Source organism: Sinohyriopsis cumingii, chromosome 2 (assembly GCF_028554795.1).
Source record: "Sinohyriopsis cumingii isolate HCF-2022 chromosome 2, ASM2855479v2, whole genome shotgun sequence".
NCBI lineage: Eukaryota > Metazoa > Mollusca > Bivalvia > Unionida > Unionidae > Sinohyriopsis > Sinohyriopsis cumingii.
In genome coordinates this window covers 52,765,351-52,787,006 of record NC_142962.1, presented here as the reverse complement: position 1 = coordinate 52,787,006, position 21,656 = coordinate 52,765,351, and the positions used below count along the sequence as shown (strand labels likewise).

General features: G+C 37.3%; 1 protein-coding gene across 1 annotated transcript in view; it reads right to left on the bottom strand.

Moving 5' to 3' along the window:
• Positions 1-21,656, bottom strand: part of LOC149804857 (tRNA (guanosine(18)-2'-O)-methyltransferase TARBP1-like) — a 92,680-nt gene that overhangs the window by 51,047 nt on the left and 19,977 nt on the right. Inside the window, exons 8-12 of the mRNA XM_089945356.1 lie at positions 21,027-21,123; positions 18,954-19,155; positions 16,229-16,471; positions 4,594-4,703; positions 1,215-1,355 (exon numbers count right to left, since the gene is read on the bottom strand). Coding sequence (XP_089801482.1) covers positions 1,215-1,355; positions 4,594-4,703; positions 16,229-16,471; positions 18,954-19,155; positions 21,027-21,123 — 793 coding nt within the window. The remainder of the gene's footprint in view (positions 1-1,214; positions 1,356-4,593; positions 4,704-16,228; positions 16,472-18,953; positions 19,156-21,026; positions 21,124-21,656) is intronic.

Sequence of the window (21,656 nt, the reverse complement as noted above, 5' to 3'; positions counted from 1 at the left end):
TTTTAAGCTGGCAAAACTTATCAAAATGTGGATATGGGGTCATGAGGCTCATAAAAATTATATTTTATTTTCGTGGCCAAAAAAAAGGGTTGGGAACCACTGATTTAGAAGATCCTGAGAAGGGAACAAAGTATTCTTATGATAACTAGTTGGTCCACAATGAAAATGATGTTGATCTGACATCCAATATGGCCACTAAGACAGCCATCTTTAACATCTTGCTATAGCTATACCTCCTGAACTTAAGGTCACATTGACCTGGGATTGGGTTTCTACCAGAAAGACTTCTTACGATGACTAGCTGGTCTTAAACAAAAATGTACCATTCTGTTATCTAATATGGCCATCGTGGTAGACATCTTGAAACTTTCTGTACTGCTTCTTCTCATAGAAAGGTGGTCATAATGGCTTGGGGTTTTCACGAACAGACTTATTTTGACAAAGTTGTCCAGTGCTGATCTGATACAATAGCAATCACTGTGAAATCTTGGTTATCGCTACTCCACCTGAGCTAAGTCATTTCAACATGGTCTTTTCAGCAAAAGACTTTTAAAAATATTAAGTTGGTCCTAAATGAAAATGGTTTTGAGCTGATATCTAAAATGGCTGCCATGGCAACCAACTTGATAGTCTTGTAATCATTACTCCTTCTAGACAGATGTTCATATTGACATTGGTCTTTGACCAAATGACTTCTTTTGATCACTAGTTGATCTTAAATAAAAACAATGCTGATCTGACGTCTAATATGGCCACCAAGAACGGATGCATATATTGTTATGGGTGTTTTCACTCAAATTCTTGCATCTAGTATTGCCACCACTACAGCTGATTTTAAAACCTTGTTACTGCTCAAGAATATCAGACACAATTTTAACAATCTGCAATTAAAAAGAAGAAAAGATCTTATCTTTGAATTCCTGGAAATTCTTTTCATACAGTAAAGCATCTGTTCAATTGAGGCACTCTTGTTTGTAGAGTTCTAGTTGGTAAATTGAAGTCTTTTAGTGAAGACCTCATGTTAATATGGCCATTCATCCAAAAGTAGCAATAACAAGCTTGGGGGAGCAACAATAACAAATTTGTGCCTATGGAAAGACAGACAAGACAGGGTGGATAAAAGGTCATCCCATAAGCTCTTCTGGCTTACATCCACCAACAGCTAAAAACCTAAATTTTGTTCCAGAGCTGAAGTACAAGTGTCATATAATTACCTTCTCTTTCCCTTTAAGACCATTCAATGTCCGAATACAGACATTAATGAGTTTATCCAGATTTCCACCCACAGTACCACTGGTCTTTAACAACAGCTGGGTGATATTGAGATACAAGTTCAAAGCTGGCATGTCTGATAGCTGAAAGAAGAGCAAATAAAAGAATAAAAACATCTAATAAATTACTTACTTCTTAAAAATCCCCCCCCCGCATGGGATTGGAAAGTCTATCTACTTGTAGCAGTGTTAGGTCCAGGCACAATCTATAAAAAAATACCTTTAATTATTGTCCTCTGATTTTCCCATAAAAATATATGTAATTAAATTTTGTATCTCCCAATTATGGGAATTTTTACATTTCTCCATTAAAAAACCATACCAATTATGCAGATGAAAAAGAACACAGACCTATCTAGCTATATCTTTGCCTTCTGGGAGTGAAACAGCAAATTAAGAATTATTTAAGGAGGCAGAAAATCAGTACCATGCAAATGCAATCATTATGCATATATTAGTAACTAATAACCAGAAGACTCATTTTAAATGTTTAGTTAAAAGTATATCTTTCAATCTGCTGCATCCCCCTTGGAGCTTGGGATGTAGAACAGACCCTTAGGGACCTCATGTTCATTGACTTATGGAGACAAATTATTTGCCCTGGAAACAGCCAGCAGTGCTAAAAACAGCATTGCACATTTTTATCTATGTGCAAAATTGCATTGTCTTTTAAAATATTAATAATAAAAAAATCTTTACTGCAAATATATCACACAATTTATTTCTGAAAACAGATCAGGAAAAATTCAGCGTTCATGTAATCAGAGTTACATTTTCTATCAATATAATTATGGCTGTTGCATTTAAACATACATGGTACCTAGAGAAGGCAGTTCTTTTCTCAAATATCCACCATGGTACTCTGATTATTTAGAGTTAATCTAAAATTATTTTTAAATGTTCTAAATTGCATCTATTTGGCGGTCTACTCCATGCTGAAAGTGTGTCCCCTGCTTCACCAGTGTTTTTTCAGTGCGTTCCTTGGTTCACCAGTGTTTTAATGGAACAACCCTTGGAGATAAAGACACACTACTAACCTGGCAGACACTTCCAAGTTTATACTGGAACAAAGATATGGTTTAAACTGACATGAGTAAATTCTTTCAGACTTATAGGGATATAAATTGTTTCAGTCTGACAGGGATCTGATCTGATTGGTTTAGTCTGGTTTGGTATGTTATTATGTTATGGCACAGCACAAAATTAAGGTAATATCATACTGAGACAACTGCTGTAAAGTGCCTTGAAGTAGGACACACCATAGTAGTCAACTTGGACACACCACAGTAGTCAACAAGGACACACCACAATAGTCAACTTGAACACACCACAGTAGTCAACTTGGACTCACCACAGTAGTCAACAAGGACACACCACAGTAGTCAGCACGGACACACCACAGTAGTCAACTTGGACACACCACAGTAGTCAACTAGGACACACCACAGTAGTCAACAAGGACACACTACAGTAGTCAACAAGGACACACCACAATAGTCAACTTGGACACACCACAGTAGTCAACTTCAACACACCACAGTAGTCAACTTCAACACACCACAGTAGTCAACTTGGACACACCACAGTAGTCAACTTGGACACACCACAGTAGTCAACTAGGACACACCACAGTAGTCAACTTGGACACACCACAGTAGTCAACAAGGACACACCACAATAGTCAACTTGGACACACCACAGTAGTCAACTTCAACACACCACAGTAGTCAACTTGGACACACCCCAGTAGTCAACAAGGACACACCACAGTAGTCAACTTGGACACACCACAGTAGTCACCTAGGACACACCACAGTAGTCAACTAGGACACACCACAGTAGTCAACAAGGACACACCACAGTAGTCAACTAGGACACACCACAGTAGTCAACTTGGACACACCACAGTAGTCAACAAGGACACAGCACAGTAGTTAACTAGGACACACCACAGTAGTCAACAAGGACACACCACAGTAGTCAACAAGGACACACCACAGTAGTCAACTTGGGCTGATCCAATGGCAGGAATTTAACATGCATATTTCTGTTCATCATACAAACAATCCATAAAGATGTGCTGAATGTAGAGATGACTGTTGGTGACATTGAGTTGCCATTGTTCATAAAGATGTGAAATACGGTGATAACAGTTGGTGGCACTAAGTTATCATAGTTCATAAAGATTTGATAAATGTAGTGATGACTGTTGGTGATACTGAGTTACCATTGTTCATAAAGATGTGATGAATGTAGAGATGACTATTGGTGACACTTAGTTACCATTGTTCATAAAGATGTGATAAATGTAGTGATGACTGTTGGTGACACTGAGTTACCATAGTCCAGAAAGATATGATAAATGTAGTGATGACTGTTGGTGACACTTAGTTACCATTGTTCAGAAAGATGTGATAAATGTAGAGATGACAGTTGGTGACACCATGTTGCCATTGTTCACAAAGATGTGATAAATGTAGAGGTGACTATTGGTGACACCATGTTGCCATTGTTCATAAAGATGTGATAAATGTAGTGATGACTGTTGATGACACTGAGTTACCATAGTCCAGAAAGATATAAATGTAGTGATGACTGTTGGTGACACTTAGTTACCATTGTTCAGAAAGATGTGATAAATGTAGAGATGACAGTTGGTGACACCATGTTGCCATTGTTCATAAAGATGTAATAAATGTAAAAACGACTATTGATGACACCGAGTTGCCATTCTTTATAAAGATGTGATGAATGAATGTATGTATGCATGTATGTATGCGTGTGTGTGTGCGTGCATGCATGTATGTATGTATCTGTATGTATGTGTGTGTGTGTGTGTGTGTGTGTGTATGTATGTATGTATGTAGTAATGTTTTAAAGCACAAAGTGCTGATTCAAAGTCAAGCTCTTAAAAGATAAAGGCATAAATAATCTCAAACTATTTTTTTTAAACATTTTGTATCAAAAATAAAATAATTACAAGTAAACTGAAAGGTACTGATCTAAAATCATTCAGAAAAGGAAAGCATCAGCCAGGCAATTGTATTAAAAAATTTAATTGAAGCAAAATTCATTCTATAAGGCATGAAAGTAAAATGTAAATGTACACTATAAGTATTCATAGTCAACAATACTTATTGAAAATAGTGAGGTTTTGTGGGGCACTGATTGCAAAGATAAATATTCTCTATTGAAGGTTTAGCCTAGTCTTATCAACAACTTCAATTTATCTATGAATAAAGGAATTAAAAAATGTGAAAAATCACCCCTTATTCAAATTATACTCCACACTGATGAATAGCCTAAAAAATACAGTAGTTACCATGGTAATGCCCTCTGTCACTTGTCTACACAGGAACATTTCTAACTCTGACTGGCAATCACACAGAGATTTCCTAAGAATAACAGCGGCTGGGCTGCCATCTTGCAAACCTAAGATTAGAACATATCACATATTTATGCCCAGTAATATAAAAATGTCTCTAAATCCACGAGTTCAGTTGCATGCATCTATCTCAGTTCTTCAACATTAAGAAAAATCTTTACAATGACAGGCATAATGTTACTATCAAACAAAAGTCACATTATATGTATGTTATTGCAAGACTGACATAGAGTAAATTAAAGAATTATAACAGAACAATTCCATGTTGGAAGAATTTTTAAATACTATTTTATTTATACTGAAACTCTCACTTACAGTTTTGAAACAAATGAAATGCAAAACATCTTTGGACAATATGCAGTCCTTCAAAAGGGTTTGAGGAAATGTGTGATAATGTGATTATAATGGGCCAACCTCATACCGAAATATTATTTTACTAAAATGACATATCATTTGCACAGTTTATTTTACCTGTTATTTGCATGAAAAACCAAACAAATTAACTTCCTTATTCAATGATCCATCATATTTGATGCATCTGGTTATGTTCTAATAGTTCAGGGAAACCAAATTTTATAGTAAATTGCTTCTCCAAGAACACATACCTGAGCTCATTAACATTTGGGATATAAGCCTGCTATCTCTGAATCTAGCCCTACTAAGAGATGGAAATTTGTCTTTCCTCAATGTCACAAAAAGGACAGTAACTCTTGCATATTACCTGCCTTTGCCAGCAATAGGGGTTTCCAGCTGAGCAAGATACTAACAAGGATACTCACATAGCAGGGTGGTTGATAGGGTCTTAAAATAATGTGATTGGGTAAGTATTTTTGGAGAAACACAATTTACTACAAAATTTGCTTTCTCCTTTGAATACATTCCCAATTAAATTAACATTAGGAGAATAGGTAATAGGTGGAGGGAATGCTGAGTATCAGAATAGGTAATAGGTGGAGGGAATGCTGAGTATCAGAATAGGTAATAGGTGGAGGGAATGCTGAGTATCAGAATAGGTAATAGGTGGAGGGAATGCTGAGTATCAGAATAGGTAATAGGTGGAGGGAATGCTGAGTATCTTATTTATACCCAGGGTATCCTTCTATTAAAAAAAGACTGGATTCCCCATATGAATGATAACCCAGTCTCCTGCTTAAAGTAATACAGCCTATGATCAGGTGATCTGTGACCACATTATCAGGTTAAGAATTAATGAAATTCTTTTTACTGTTAAAATTCACTAACAAATCCAGTGAAGCTAAGAAGCTGTGGTGCTCATCTGGGCTGCAGCCATAAGAACCACCAGATTCAGATTTTGTTTCTGCAAAACTAAATCACTGAGATACAAACTTGATATGGCGGACGCTGCACGCCAACCAACAACTTCTATGATGTTTCAGATCAAAACATTGCATGATGCTCACAGAGATCGCTCTAATTTCATGAGCTGAAATCTTCAAGAGGTGACCCTGATCATTTCAGACATCAGAGTATGCAGAGTGTAGTATAACCCACAAAAAGTATTCAGACAAGGCTTGAGTGGTGATATCCTGTTTTTCCCACCTTCATGGGGAGAAAGAATCGTTTGCCTTGCTGTGACTTGTCTCTGTGCACTTTAGGTAGTGCTTAAGGACATGGACAAGATCTTGCATGGCCCTGCTTTCAACTTATAAGAGATGGAGCGTATGATGACATTTCTCCGATTGCTCATTGACGGTAACCAGTTCTTGGCCACAAAACCTGACTGTGGCATGAGGACCACCATCCTATCTGTACAGAATATAGTTCAGGTCAACTGAGGGCATGTAACTAACTCATCCTGCAAACCAGAGCTAACACTATCAGGAAATAGGTTTTGTCTGATAACAGCTTCAGTGACTTCAGCCTAATGGCTCAAATTTCTCTAAGTTACACCATTTTAGGACCAAGGACAGATTGCATTTTGGAAACACGGTGAGAGATTTTGGTCTGTTCAAATTAAAATGTGTCAGATATCATGGATTGGAAGCCAATGATGGTAATTAGTGCCAGCTTTTCCTCACAGAGCCAAAAGTAAAGTCAGCCAGATGTGGGATCAAGGCATTCGAAGGAACGTTTAAACAGACTGTACACCAGTCCCTGAAAACACACCACTTTCATTAATAAGCCTTCAGAAAGGAGAGCCTTCTTGTCCTAAGATTACCCCGACAATCGAAGGTCTGAAGTCTTTCTCTCGAAAGGATGCCCTGACAAAAGCCAAGCATGAAGTAGAAAATGGTTCTGGTTGGAATGAAACACCTGCAACCTTGGTTGTTTGAAAAACTTTGGTCTATCACTAACTTGAGTAGACTGTTGTCCCATTTTAGAGGGACTATCAGAATTATCTTGAAGAACTGACCCCATATTTTCTGTATAAATTTTGGTTCTAAGGCCTGGGAGTGGATGTTGTCACGGAATTGTATAAATCCCTTTATTTATCAAATACATGTACTTGGGTTTCGTTTTCTGTGTACAACAATACCTGAGGGTGATTTATGTATATTGTACAAATATTTTGAAACAGTAAGTTTGGTTCATCCTATGCTGCACGTGCAAAGTGCTTTCGATGGGAAAAACCGATTCGTCAAGTGCACAGACGATGTAGGACTACATTGTGTATAAATGCCTCACCGTATAATGAAATCTTTACATTACGGAATGTCTTGTCAGTGAGCAGTCTACTTAAGGACTTGCACATCTTCAGCTGTAGGTGTTTGCAAGTTATTTATTATTTCTTATGCATATTATAAGTTATAACTATTGTACTACCATATTTATTTTTGTATATTTTCTATGTAACTCCAGCTAGCATAGTATAATGCAAATATTTTATATTCTTGTATGTGACTCAACAGGAGATCTATATTAGCAATAAAGTTGCATTTATTAAGAAATGTTTAATACCATACGATTGCTTTGTAATGTTGTGCCAATAATGTAATTTGTATAGCTTATTGTATATAACGTCATTACGTGTTATTATATATGCCCGTTTCATTTTTTGGAAACAGAGTTAGATTTAATTTCAGCTGATCAGAGTTGATGAGGTACAAGCCGGAGAGCTGACCATAGAAACTGATCATAGCAGCTGTAAAGCTGATGATAGCATCTGTAGAGCTGAATGAACAATGCTTTGCTGGTCGAGTAGCAGGTGATCGGGTGCTGCTGACCGACTGGTGGGCACTGGTTGCTTGACTGAACAAGTAAGTGAATGGTGGTCAGTGACTACCTGTACTGCTGATTGCTTGATTAACCAGTATGACTGGTAGCCAAATATGCTAGTGATGGAATGTTTTGTTTAACTCCATACATGTAATCTTTTAGTTGTGGATTAATACAGGGGTTTGTTATACCCAGTGTTTTGAGAGTGTAAAGATATTTCATATGATATCTGTCCCATCATTTCATCATTTTACTATCGAGTAAAGAACCTCATTTTTTCACTATTTGAGTGAATACATCATTTTACTATTTGGTAAAACACATCATTCTTTTCGTTGTGCGAAATTACTGTGAATGATTAACCTTTGTCCTTGTACTGTGTAAAGTCATTTACTTGTATTTGTTACATTATTAGGTTCGTGCAGTTGTTCATGCAGATTGTGTCAATTAGTCCAATATTTGGATATTGGATTATTAATCATAATTCTTTTTCCATTCAAGTCATTCATCAATAAACATGGTATTTGTATCACCATCAAAAGTGTTCTGTTATAAATCTGAAATCCAACCCGTTAAAGGGGTAAACAAATGCCCCCATACACACTCCCAACTGACTTATAGTATATCTACGGCCCAAACTTATGGGTCTGGGACTGGTGAGACAAAGCTGGGCAGCTTGTTGTTCCACTTTGCTGCAAACAGGTCTACCATCAGACACACCAAAAATGCACAAATCCAATGAAAATCTGATGGATAAAGGGGTCATACTATATGAACATCAGCCAGAACATTGAGTGTGCTGGGAATGTGTCTGATTTGCATGTTGATCTAAAGTTGGTAACAACAATGATGACACTCAAACCAATTTGGTGTCCCCCTGTTTGAGGTGTTTAACATAATCAGAACTGACTTACCACAAAGTCAGTCCTTCCGGAGCTAAAAATTGTTTATAATAGTTTACATATCTAGATGTGATGTGGCCATTCCCCTGGTCCCCCTTTGATGCTGACCATATCAAAGCCTGGCAATAAGTGGGGTCCCCAACTGTCTGTATATTGTTATTTTCAGTTGGGATTTCTCCAGAAGGATTACTTTCATAAGCCAACCATGGCTGCACCACAACATGCATCATGATGTATAAGTCAAGATTGGCAGAGGCAGTCAATGCATTAGCTTGTATAGTGAGCTGTCCTGTTAATGACCCCAGCAATTCAGTATATCGATTCCAGCCATGTTGGTTTGCCAATCTTCTGCCAGTCAGAAAATCGAAAATGAGGTCAAATCACCTTATAAAATAGTGGTGCAGACATGTTAACCACCTTTACATTCTTACCCTTTGCAGGGTTTCAGGATGGTAGATGGTGGACTATGTCCTATACAAGTGCAATGAAAACTTGGCTGGTGCCTGACTATCCAAAAAGAAAGCTTCATCTTTCACTGGGTTGCAGATATGATTTGACACTGATCATAAATCTCTCCATGTTTTGCTGACTGAGGAAGTAGCCAGAAAGATGGACACTCGTCCACAACATCAATGTTAAATGATGGTCTGACTTTATAGTTATGCATGGTGGTAGGAGGTGGGAGGCATTTCAAAGACAGCAACACTGGTGTTATCTCCTCAACAGCAGTATTAAAGCTTAAGTCTGTCTTCTCAATGGTCAGATCAAAGTAGTGGAAATACTCTTGATCCTTGTCTGCTTAATCGATAAAGCATGTAAGTAGTAATGATACCACGTCGCCAGTCCTAAATAATCAATTGCTAATATTTTGTAGGTAAAGCAGCAAAAATAGGAAAAGTCAGCCCTGCCAGGAAATTTAGTAACATCTGGGCAGAGTGTTGGTTAGCAGGGATGCTAGTCTGTTCAGTTGTCGGACATGAAGAAGCCAGTTGGTTTGGCTTCAGTGCCGGTCATGCTGGAAGGTTGGATGGATGGACAGATTTTCCGCTACCATTCCTGTCCCCCATCAGCTTGACTTTATAGATAGATCAATTCTCTCTGAATCCAATCCTTATATGCAAGAAGCCATATGTCTGCTTAAACAGCTGGATCTATCAATAATATCTCTATAACCTTGACCACTTTGGAACAGCTGGGCAGGCTGGATGGCCAGTATGGCTCTGCCTGGCATGGTACTACATGCTGGATCCACTGGATCCCAAAAATACCCCATGTGCACAATCTTACAGGCTTAAGGCCAGCTCAGACCTGGTATGGCTCTGCCTGGCATGGTACTACATGCTGGATCCACTGGATCCCAAAAATACCCCATGTGCACAATCTTACAGGCTTAAGGCCAGCTCAGACCTGCAGTGGGACTAATGCCCACTGGACTGCCTAAATATAATGGAACAACCCCACACTATAGGCAAATTACATGCAGAAGTGGAAGATGGAAAAAGAGGCAAAATTTGGCCTGAGGTCAAGAACTGCATCACTGTCTCCTGCACCAGCTGTAACTGCTACATAGCTGCACAAAATTAATTACAAGCCAGGCAGAACTTGAGTGTGTCTTGCCTTGAAAATCTTATACTTACTGCATACAGAAAACATGTTTCTGAAACTATTATTGTGCTAATAATTTGCTAAATAATACCTGTTATAAACAGTGTGCTGGACTAGAAACTGTGTATGAACAGGTGAAAGTCAACATGCATCAATGATGTGGTCCAAAACTGACCAAGTCCAAGAAAGTGATAAATTTCACAAAATATCCGCCAATTAAAAACATAATGCATACTACATGTTTATGAATGAATATTAATCAAAATAAAATCAGACTTTGAATGGGTGGCTATAATTTCAGACACATAGACTTGGATTTAATGAGGCTTATTTCATAGTATGTTGCAGACAGAAACACAGCTTGAAAACTAGTGACACCTTGCAGTGACAAGGAAAGCTAATTGGCAAGAGTTACTACCCTTTGTCTCTAGGATATGGACAGAAAAGACTAACTTTTATCTTTTAGTAGGGTTGGATTCCGGAGGTTATAGGCCTATATCCATAATCATGGAATGTATTCAAAGGAGAAACCGAAAGTGGTTAATTTTATGCCACTTAAACATTATACATCAGTCTTTCCTAAGTTTCAGCTTCCAAGCAATTTTCTGAGTGTGTGAATGTTTTTCTTCTTTAGTTCCATTATTTGGAACTCAGTTCTTGATCAGCTGTTTCACTTTTTTGTTTTACTTTCATAATGACTTATGTGGATTTTACTGGGACATTCACTGGAGTCATCATCTCCAGTAACTTTTATCACCTTCACCATCTAAACGTGACAGTGGTGTTAAAAAAATTAAGCTATGTATTTTTTTTGTATCTACTTTGTAGCAAACCTTTGCTGCCTTTCCAGATGCAGATGATACAATGTCAAGGACATGTGTGACCGGAAGCATGTGACTTATGAAACCCCAGAGAGTAAAATCTTGTCTTTAAGTAATAAATGTAAATAAAATAGGCAGAAGTTAGCTCAAAACATTACTTAAATTTCTTCTATATTTTCATGCAAGCGATTACCATTTGGTAGCTTGCCAAGCTTATAGTCGAGAGGATATGATATAGGACATACTGAATATATGATTAGTTCTGGATGATCATGATTTTAGCCACATACAAGATTTAGGAGAATGGTCAAAAAGCAGACAAGTCACGTGTAATCACTGGACCAAATGGAAAAGATGCACGAGGGATTTTGTTTATTTTCATACAAGCAGCAATCAAGCAATTTGGGCATTTAATGATTGGTTGGTCAGATTAAAGGCAAAAAATGCACCTAGGTTTTTTTTTGTTTTGTTGCAGTTTTGGCACAGTCAATTTCATTGCTAGTGGGACATGGGTATCTATTTTAATCCTGCAATGGTGCATCCTGGATGAAATAATGAATACGTAATGCATATAAAATTAACTAGTTCTGTCGCAGTAAACCATTTAGTAGTCAACAAAATACAAAAATGCAAACAATACTGAAAAATTGTGATAAGGACATGAAAATCATTCAAGCATTCAAACACACATACTAAAATTTCACTTGCCTACCTTGAATGATTCCTGCTAAGCTAAGAGGGTCTATATTGTAGAAAGGATCAGCTAATGTGGGAATGTGAGAAAGCTTGCCAGTAGCTTCCCGTGGGTAAGTGCTTCTCACTGGGGTTGCATGCATTTTGTTTTCATTTCAACTGTGCTTCATTAGCATTCATTCTGCATTTCATTTGCACAATGTCTGCATTCCAATCCAATTGGCCTTTCAGCTACAATCTCATCATTTTTTGTCACAGTTTCAGATTTCTGATTTTGTGTTTGTCACATCCAGTGATCATTTCCTTTAATTTCAATCGATTTACTTTAAAGAATTCAAAAAAACATCTTCTCATACAATTCAAAACAAAGCAATATCTGGGCCGTTAGATTAAGCTAAAAGCTTATTATCTCCCCTTTTACAAAGAACGTCAAGCAATATTTGTACACTGCATTGATCACTAAGATATGTAAATACACACATGATCAATTCTGTAATAACTGTAGAGAGCTATATATTAAGAAATGATAGATGTCGTTGTTATCTATGCATTATCTTGCAAAAGGGTTTTCAACAACGGAAAATTAGCAGCAGCCCAAAATAAATAAAACCGTATTTTCAAATTCATTCATGAAATACATTCACATTTAATTTTGTTTTCGCTTATTATTCATCATTCTGCATTGAATTCTCTAATTTCTTCATACTGCAGTCATCATTTTATTTGTGTTCATTCTGCATTTCATTTGAATCCACACTGCATTTGGAGTTGGTTTTCAACCAAAAAGTTTCAAAATAAGTATCATTGTTTTGTTTTTAAAAAGTACTAAAATAAGCAGAAATTTCTAGTCTGTTCATTTACCCATAAATACAAATTTGACCTACTAAGCTTTATTTTTCTGCATTAAGTGTAGTTTTACTTGTTTATGCTAACAAGGTTTTAATAAAAAAACAAATCAAAATTGTTCAAAATTGTTAGACAATGACAAATTTCTTTAATCAGTTCATCAACAAATAAATAATGCCTTTTACGTTTTTTTCTACTTCAACTCACGTTTGCATACTGATGCTAAAAAGATCTGTGTCAAAAAAAGTCCATAAAAATCACGTTAAAAATTAAAAAAGCATTTGTAATGTCCTGAAAAATGTAATCACTGTGACAAGGAATACAATCTCATGGCTTTGGTACTTTATATGCTATTGTGCTATATCAGATCCAGTACAGATATATGGTTGTGTAGACATAGAAACTTATAAACAGTAAAATAATAGGCCTCCTACTATCACAGAATAAAAAGCGATTTCCCATTTTTCTGTTGGTTTTTTGTGTGGTTTTTAATAGGTTTGGTCTAATGTTGAAAAGCGTTTTATAGAGCTTCTAAAGATGAGGTGCTATACAAAGTCCTCATTATTATTATTATTTATTACATAGGTGGATCTTAAGTTTATCATATTGTTTGACAATTATAGGTACCTGAAAAACTGATTCAAAAAAGATAATTTACAAAGTAAGAAATGTCTAAAGAGTGTTACAGCTCACAGCTTTAAAGATGTCTTATCATAAAAGTTATGAACCATGTAATCATACTTAAATAAATATTTTCCAGCTTTTCCAGCATCAGTTTGTTGATATAAAAATACAATATTACAATATATATATATACACACACACACACACACACACATACATATACATATACATATACACTCACTTATAATTTGTGCATGGTTGCAACCATCAGACACAGATCTGCCATCATACAATGCACCAGTAAATCTGGGTCTTTGCAGTTTGTAAGGAGTAATCAGTAGAACAAACTTAGATGATGATGATCTTCCAATGCATTATATCACAGCAGATCAGGGTATATGCTGTCTGCAGTTGAATCCAACTTATAAACAATAACACACAACATATACCTGTCCCTAAGATATCAAACCGTATAGCTATATGGACAATATTACAAATACAGTGGTTCCTTGACTTAGGAGTGTCTCAACTAAAGAGTTTTTCGAGATACGAGCTGTCTCTCGGCCGATTTTTTGCTTTGAGTTGAGAGCTAAAATTTGGGTTACAAGCCAGCTTCAGATACCCCACCGCTAGTTGGCACAGCAAATGCCACAGTGAACGTCGCAACATCCGCCCAGCATCCCATGTCTCACTAGTTCACTTTAAGCGGTTAGTTCACAGTGGAAGCATCAGTGTTGTGCTCGCATTTGTGCTTGCAGTTATTTTGCAAAACTTCGTTTTTCCAACCATGGATCCAAAGAAATTGAGTGCGAAGGACAGTGCTGAGAAGAAGAAGCGGATGATGTGCATTGAATTAAAGAAAGAAATTATCGAAAAACATGACCAAGGTGTGCGTGTAGTCGACTTGGCGAAGCAGTACAAGCATAGCACTTCTACGATCAGCACCATATTGAAGCAAAAGGAGTCGATAAAGGCTATAACGCCAGCCAAGGGCGTTAAAATAATTTCTAAACAGCAGACATCTATCCATGAAAATATGGAGAAGCTGCTGATGGTGTGGTTGACGGAGAAGCAGCTCGCAGGAGATACCGTGACGGAGGCTATAATCTGTGAGAAGGCACGAGCTATTTACGCTGATTTGCTGCAGCAGACCCCAGGTACTTCAATGGACGAGGCATCGGGCAAGCTGTTTAAAGCCAGTCGGGGCTGGTTCAAGAATTTTAAAAAGAGGACCGGCATTCACTTCGTTGTCAGGCATGGTGAGGCAGTGAGCGCAGATATGAAGGCAGCTGAGGATTACCTCAAAACTTTTGCTGGAATTATAGCAGTAGAAGGATACATCCCCCAGCAAGTCTTCAACTGTGACGAGACAGGACTTTTCTGGAAGAAGATGCCAAGGAGGACTTGTATAACAGCAGAGGAGAAGAGGATGACAGGCCACAAACCCATGAAGGATAGGCTAACCCTCGCACTGTGCACCAATGCGAGCGGTGACTGCAAGATTAAGCCGCTGCTCGTTTATCATTCGGAAAACCCCAGAGCCTTAAGTCACATAAGATTCTGAAAGAAAAACTGCAGGTGATGTGGAGGGCAAACCCGAGGGCATGGGTCACCAGGCATTTCTTTGTGGAGTGGGTGAATTTGGTCTTTGGTCCTGACGTTAAGAAATATCTCCAGAAAAATAACCTACCCCTGCAAGCCCTTCTCATCCTGGACAATGCACCTGCTCACCCACCTAACCTCGAAGATGACATCCCCGAAGAGTTCAAGTTTATAAAGGTTCTCTTCCTTCCACTCAACACCACCCCTATCCTGCAGCCCATGGACCAGCAGGTGATTTCTAATTTCAAGAAGCTCTTCACCAAGCACCTGTTCTGCCGCTGCTTTGAGGTGATGGAGAGCACAAACCTCACCCTTCGAGAGTTTTGGAAGGACCACTATAACATCGTGATATGCCTCAAAATTATCAATATGGCCTGGTAGGGTGTTACAAAAAGGACCTTGACCTCTGCTTGGATAAAGCTGTGGCCTGAGGTTGTGTCTGAAACGGGCCTTGAAAGACTCGAACCCGAAGCAGCAGTGGTGGAGGAGATTGTATCCCTCAGCAAGTCCATGGGCCTGGACATTGATGAAGGTGACATCAACGAGCTCATCGAGGAGCACTCCAAGGAACTGACAGTGGAGGAGCTAAAGGAGCTACAGACGCAGCAACACATGGAGGTTTTGCAGGAAATAGGTGACACGGAGGAGGCAGAGGAGGTTATCTCTACAAGTGAGATAAAGGAAATGTTGGGAATGTGGGAGAAACTTTCAGACTTTATTCAAAAGAAATGCCCAAAAAAAGTTGCAACTGGGCGTGCGACGGCACTATTTAATGACACTTGCCTAACTCATTTCAGAAACGTTCTAAAACAGAGGATGAAACAGACCTCATTGGACAGGTTTTTATCGAAAACCCCTGCAGATGAAAGTGAGGCAAGCGTGGCAAAAACGGCAAAAAAACAGCGAATAAGATTCAGTTATTCACTTCAGCCTTTCTCCTCCACCTCCATCAGCATCTTCAAGTCGTCTGATCTCCAAGGTAAATGCTGTACATTATACATAATAAAACCAGTTTATTGCAGTACATTCTATTGTATTGTGTTTTTATACAATATTCGTTATTTATAAGTACATTTTTCTTATTTAAAAACATGTAACAAAAAAATTGCAGTGTTTTTGGGGATCCGGCACGGATTAATGGCATTTCAATTCATTTCAATGGGGAAAATTGATTTGACATATGAGTAATTTGAGTTACGAGCTCCGTCACGTAACGAATTAAACTCGTAAGTCAAGGAACCACTGTAATAAGAAATATAAGACAATAAACATAATTACTTGAATTCAGTATGATAAACCAACCTTTCAAGGTGAGTTCTGTTGCTAATGATGACAACAGCTGAATAGCTTTATCTGCTTTGCATACTGGCATGTATACATGAGAGTTTATGGAATTTATTATGGTCACAAGAGATCCTGTGACCTTTTCAAGCAAACATGGTTCTTCCTCTTTGGAGGTTGTTGCTATGGCTGCATCGGATGCTAGCAACAGGAATCTGGCAATCTGTAGAGCTATTACTTCATCCTCTGAGATAAATTTGGAATCTAAAATGTTAAAGGCAGATAAAATGATTAAGCATGATTTCTGAAAAGTAAGTAATACTTGCATACTCGAATGAATGTGTGTGTGTGTGTGTGTGTAATTTGGATTTTTAATGTAGCTTTAACAATGTTTCAGTCATATCACTACGATGTCTGCAGTGTGACAGTTTATAGTGATGTCTAGCACTGGGGCATCATGCCAAAGACATGTAGCATGATGTCCCACCCAGTCACATTATCCTGACACCAGGCCGACCAGTCCTAACACTAACCTATTAATGCTGAGCACCAAGTGAGGCAGCTGTTAGTACCATTTTTGTAAGTCTTTATTATGACTCAACCAGGGATCGAACCCATGATCTCCTGCATCTGAGGCAGATGCTCTTACCACTAGGCCACTGGAGTGGTCTCTAATGAATGAAAATTAGTATTCTGGCTTTCTCTCTCTCCCTCTCTCTTGAAACTTTACACAAGAGGCCCAAGTGGTCATAACACTGATCAGCTCAGTCATATGTCTTATGGGGGCGCTCACCAATTAATATGTACTTTAGAAAGAGTGACGTATGTAAGGTGAAGTAGTTCGCATTTAAAACATGCACAATGGAGAGAATGTTGGCATACTTATATGCTACAGTAATGTAATGTGGATGATATTTCTTTGGATATTGTACTTTGGAAATTTTACATGATTTAAGCACACTGCTAACTAAAATGACTGCTCCCTTGTGTTAAAAAAATCAGCCTGAATTAGTCTAAAGTACACTATACATAGCAGCTATTAGCATAGGGAAAATGAATTTTGCCAGACTAGACAATACCAGCTTCTGAAAGTGCAATGAATGAATTACCAAATATATAAAATGTAAAAAAAGTTATCGGCTCCTTTTTATACAATTTACCTCTTAAGTTCAGGAAGTGAAAATGACCAAGTAGAGCTAGGACTTTTTTGAAAGGTGCACATTTGAAGTAAGGCCAAGCTGTATACTCTATAACTCATAGTACACCCATCAATCATACACCAAAATAAAGGGAATTAAAGGTTCTTCTAATTATACCTAAGATATACAAGGTCTTTTTTAAATAGCCAGTTTAACCAGTGGGGAAAGCCGGGGAAATTCTTTTTCTTTAAAATCCTAACCCTATGGAAAATACGAAACTGTAGAGCGCCACCATAGCCAAATGCAAGAGCTGTTTGCAATGAAATCTCAGACAGAAGGATGCTCTCTTCAGGATTATCTTCCAACGTTGTTGATTGCTTATTTTATGAAAAGAACTAATTTAACATTTTTCTGTTTTTGTATCTTCATCCATAATTTTTTTTATCAGCATCATTAGCAACATGGCCATATTTGGTGACTGATTGGCACCAATCTGTATGAATCTGAAATGCCTTCAAGATATGTATACTGTCAGATTTGGTAAAATTCTGTCCAGCAGTTTTAGATGATGGATAGGCATCACTTGCATAAATCCTTCATGCCATTGTATTTTCTGTCAAATTTTTGGCCAAAAATTGTTGACTGTTTATGGGAACAAGTTAATTTAAAGATTTTTTTTTATATATTAGTGATGGCAGTCATTTATAATGGCAGATTCACATCTTTGATTTTTAAAAATTAAATCACGTTATGCCAGAAAGCATCCTGTAAACTTTGGTTGAATTCTGTTCAGTAGATTTTTATAATTCATTAAACGAGTTTTCCTATTTACAGTATTGGTGACGATATTTAATGGCAAAATGGCATTGTCTTCTGAAATGTGAAAACCCTTGATGGTTGAATGCTTAGTAATGGTGGCCATATCTAATGCACTATTAGACCAGATATTTCAATTTCAACATGTAAGGATGCTCTGTCAAATATTGTCCAAATCTGTTTGAAGTAGTTTTCGTCAATGTTGTAGGGTTTAATGCCATTTTTATGCACAAGATAGACTATACATGGTGGCCAGTATAAATGGTGGAGGAAAACCATGGAAAAACCCGGAGAGAACTACCAACCCACAAGAAGCTACCGGCAAGCTTTCTCACATACCCACACTGGCCGAGCCCGAGACTCGAACCCACGCCGAGAGAGGTGAGATGGCAATGATCTGTAACAGTAGACAAGAGTAATCAATAACTGGATTCAGCAATTGTCACCACATCTGATCCATACTTCAGTTACAACTGGAGCAGATATCCATGTTGTTAGGTTTAAAAATGTAACAATGTGGAGACTAGGAGGGTGTGCTCATATTATAATTGAGTTAAGTAATTAATGAGGAAATATATTTTACTTCAAAAATTGGTTTATTCTTAAAATATATTGCCTAGTCGAAATACATCTGAAGAACAGGTAAGTAATTTAGCATACTATACATTCTAACATAATCAGCCAATGAGATGACTTTGGCATACTTGCAGACAGACATGCACCATATCAAATTTCAAATAATGTCTAAATTTTCAAGCAAAAAAGAAAATAATAAAAATGCTATATGTTACCTATTTCAGTATTAAGATAGGCAGTAACACTCCTGCAAATCATGCTTCTAATTTTGTCAGCAGTCCACAATGTACATTCACTCTCACTTGCTCCTTTCAGCCATTGTACATAATTGCTCCAGAGAGTTGTTCCCCTTTGAAAGCTCTCGTCTTGTTTGAAGATTGTCAGTACTGATGCAAGGTCTTCAGGGCCACATTTTTCCTATAAGCAAATGAAGACTGATATTCATTCAGGACTTTTAACATATGTAGATTGGCATTGATTTCATTTAGGATCCATTAAACACTATACGATTTCTATTGTTGAAAGCACCAATGATGATATGAATTTCCATTAAGGAAGATAAGTGATAACAAGATTTTTAAGATGGGTGATATAGCAACCATACTGATTATGAGATTTGTACTATCCATCAGACAGTAGTAACTGCTCCGGTGGACTAGTGGTTAGAGCGTCCGCCTTGGAAGTGGCAAGTCGCGGGTTCAAACCCCAGCCTAGTCATACCAAAGACTTACAAAAATGGTACTAACAGCTGCCTCGCTTGGCACTCAGCATTAAGAGGTTAGTGTTAGGTCTGGTCGACCTGGTGTCAGGATAATGTGACTGGGTGGGACATCATGCTACATATCTGTGGCATGATGCCCCAGTGCTAGACATCACTATAAACTGTCACGCTGCAGACATCATAGCGATATGACTGAAAAAATTGTTAAAGCTACATAAAAAAATCTAAATCACACACAAATCATATAGTAGTAGTAATAACAACATTTTCACTTATGGTTAATTACATCCTGATGGAAGTCTTCAGGTATAAACCCTTTGTCGCTATGACTGTCCTTTTAGGAGTAGCAATAAGATTTTCAAAGTGGCTGCCATATTTGCCATATTGGATTTTAGATTGGCACCATTTTCAGTTAGGACCAACAATATATAATAAGATGTCATCTGGTGAGACCCCATGTTGATATTACTTTCTGTTCAGGAGAGTGGCAATAAAATGAGTTAAAGATGGTTGCTGTGGTGCCATACTGGCCTTCACACGGGAACCATTTTTATTTAGGACCAACTGGACATGATAAAAAGTCTTTTAGTAAAAACACCATTCTGACTTGACTTTTCTTTCAGGACCTGTAGAGAAAATATTTTAATATGGCTGCTTTGGTAGCCATTTTGGATGAAAGACTGGCAGAATTTTTTAAAGAACCAACTAAAAGACATCATAAGAAAAACAGTTCGAAATCTATGTAAATGACTGAAAAAATAAAACTGTTACTTGATTTACCCTTGCAAATTTTAACCAAGGCATGTTTTTACCTGCATACTGTTTCTTTAGACAAAGTTACTTAGAGGAAAATTACTGAGACAAATTAGAAGCCTCTAAACATATGGCTGGCAAAAAATCATTCAATTCTGATTAAATGTTGACATAAAATTTTAAAAAAGGTTTAGGTAGTAGGGCCATTTTGCAAAAAGTAGGGGGAAACAAGAGACTATGACAATAAAAGGGGGAAAAAATTAGAAACAAAGAAATTTAGGGCCATTGGAAAGCCTGCATGAGGCCCTCCAGCTACAGTCACATGACAAATCCTAAGACTGCAGGATCTTTTAGTTCAAAATTTCCTAGTCTGACATAGTAAGGACAGCACTTTTTAAATCCAACTCAATCCACTTTTCCTACAACTTAGATCAATATAAATAATAATATGTGACCTTTACTCCAAGGTCAAAAGGGACAAGTGAGCATGTGGCAGAATTCTCTTAGCTTCATAATGGTTCATCAAATATAACTGCATTAAAAACTCGAACCAAAACTTTCGTGTACATTTTCTATAACAGTGACCTTGACACCAAGATAAAAGGATGAGCAAACAAGTCATAGAATGAAATGTTTTTGCTTTGAAATGAGTTAAGTCAATCTATAAAAAGCTTTAGGAATTATTAGCAAATGAAAAGCTTTACAAAACCTTAACAAATTGTCCATAAAGCCGGAACTGGAAAAGTGACTGTAATGTCTAACTTCCCACCAATGTGAGCTTGGCAAGTATTACCCATGTTTCAGACCTACTCACCAGGCTGATGAGGTTGATAATGAACTGGGCACTAAAACTTTGGATAGATGCTCTGAAATACGTATCCATACTGCATAGATAGCCAATCATCAGTTCCCTACAAAGAAAGTGAAAGTTTAATATTTTGTTCAGTAATTCAGGCCACCGACCATATTACAAATGTAATACTAGTAAATATAGTGTGTGCCATGGTTTATAGGAATTAAATCTGGTGTTCAACATAAGCATACATATACAATTTCCAATAAATAATCAGCAGATGATATTATAAGGCGTTACTATCACTAATTATATCATTAGTATGAGTTATGAAAGATTGTCCAAGACAAAAAGCTGAAATGATATAGTAAGAAAGCTTTTCAGAATTTATATATTATTATGACTCGTCAGGGATACAAATGTTGGGGGCTAGGTATGTATGTAAATATAAACATTGATGTCCAAAAGTTCTAAAAAAAATTAATAAGAAAGAATTGCTAAAATGAACTTTAACAAGATAAATCTTGCCAAATAAATATTAACATGTTGTATTACAAGGCAAAAGGTCAAGATGTAAAACTTACTTAAAATGTATATAAGTAGGTATTAAAAGCTGCCCTAGCTGACCAGGTCAATGGGCTGCCAGCAGAG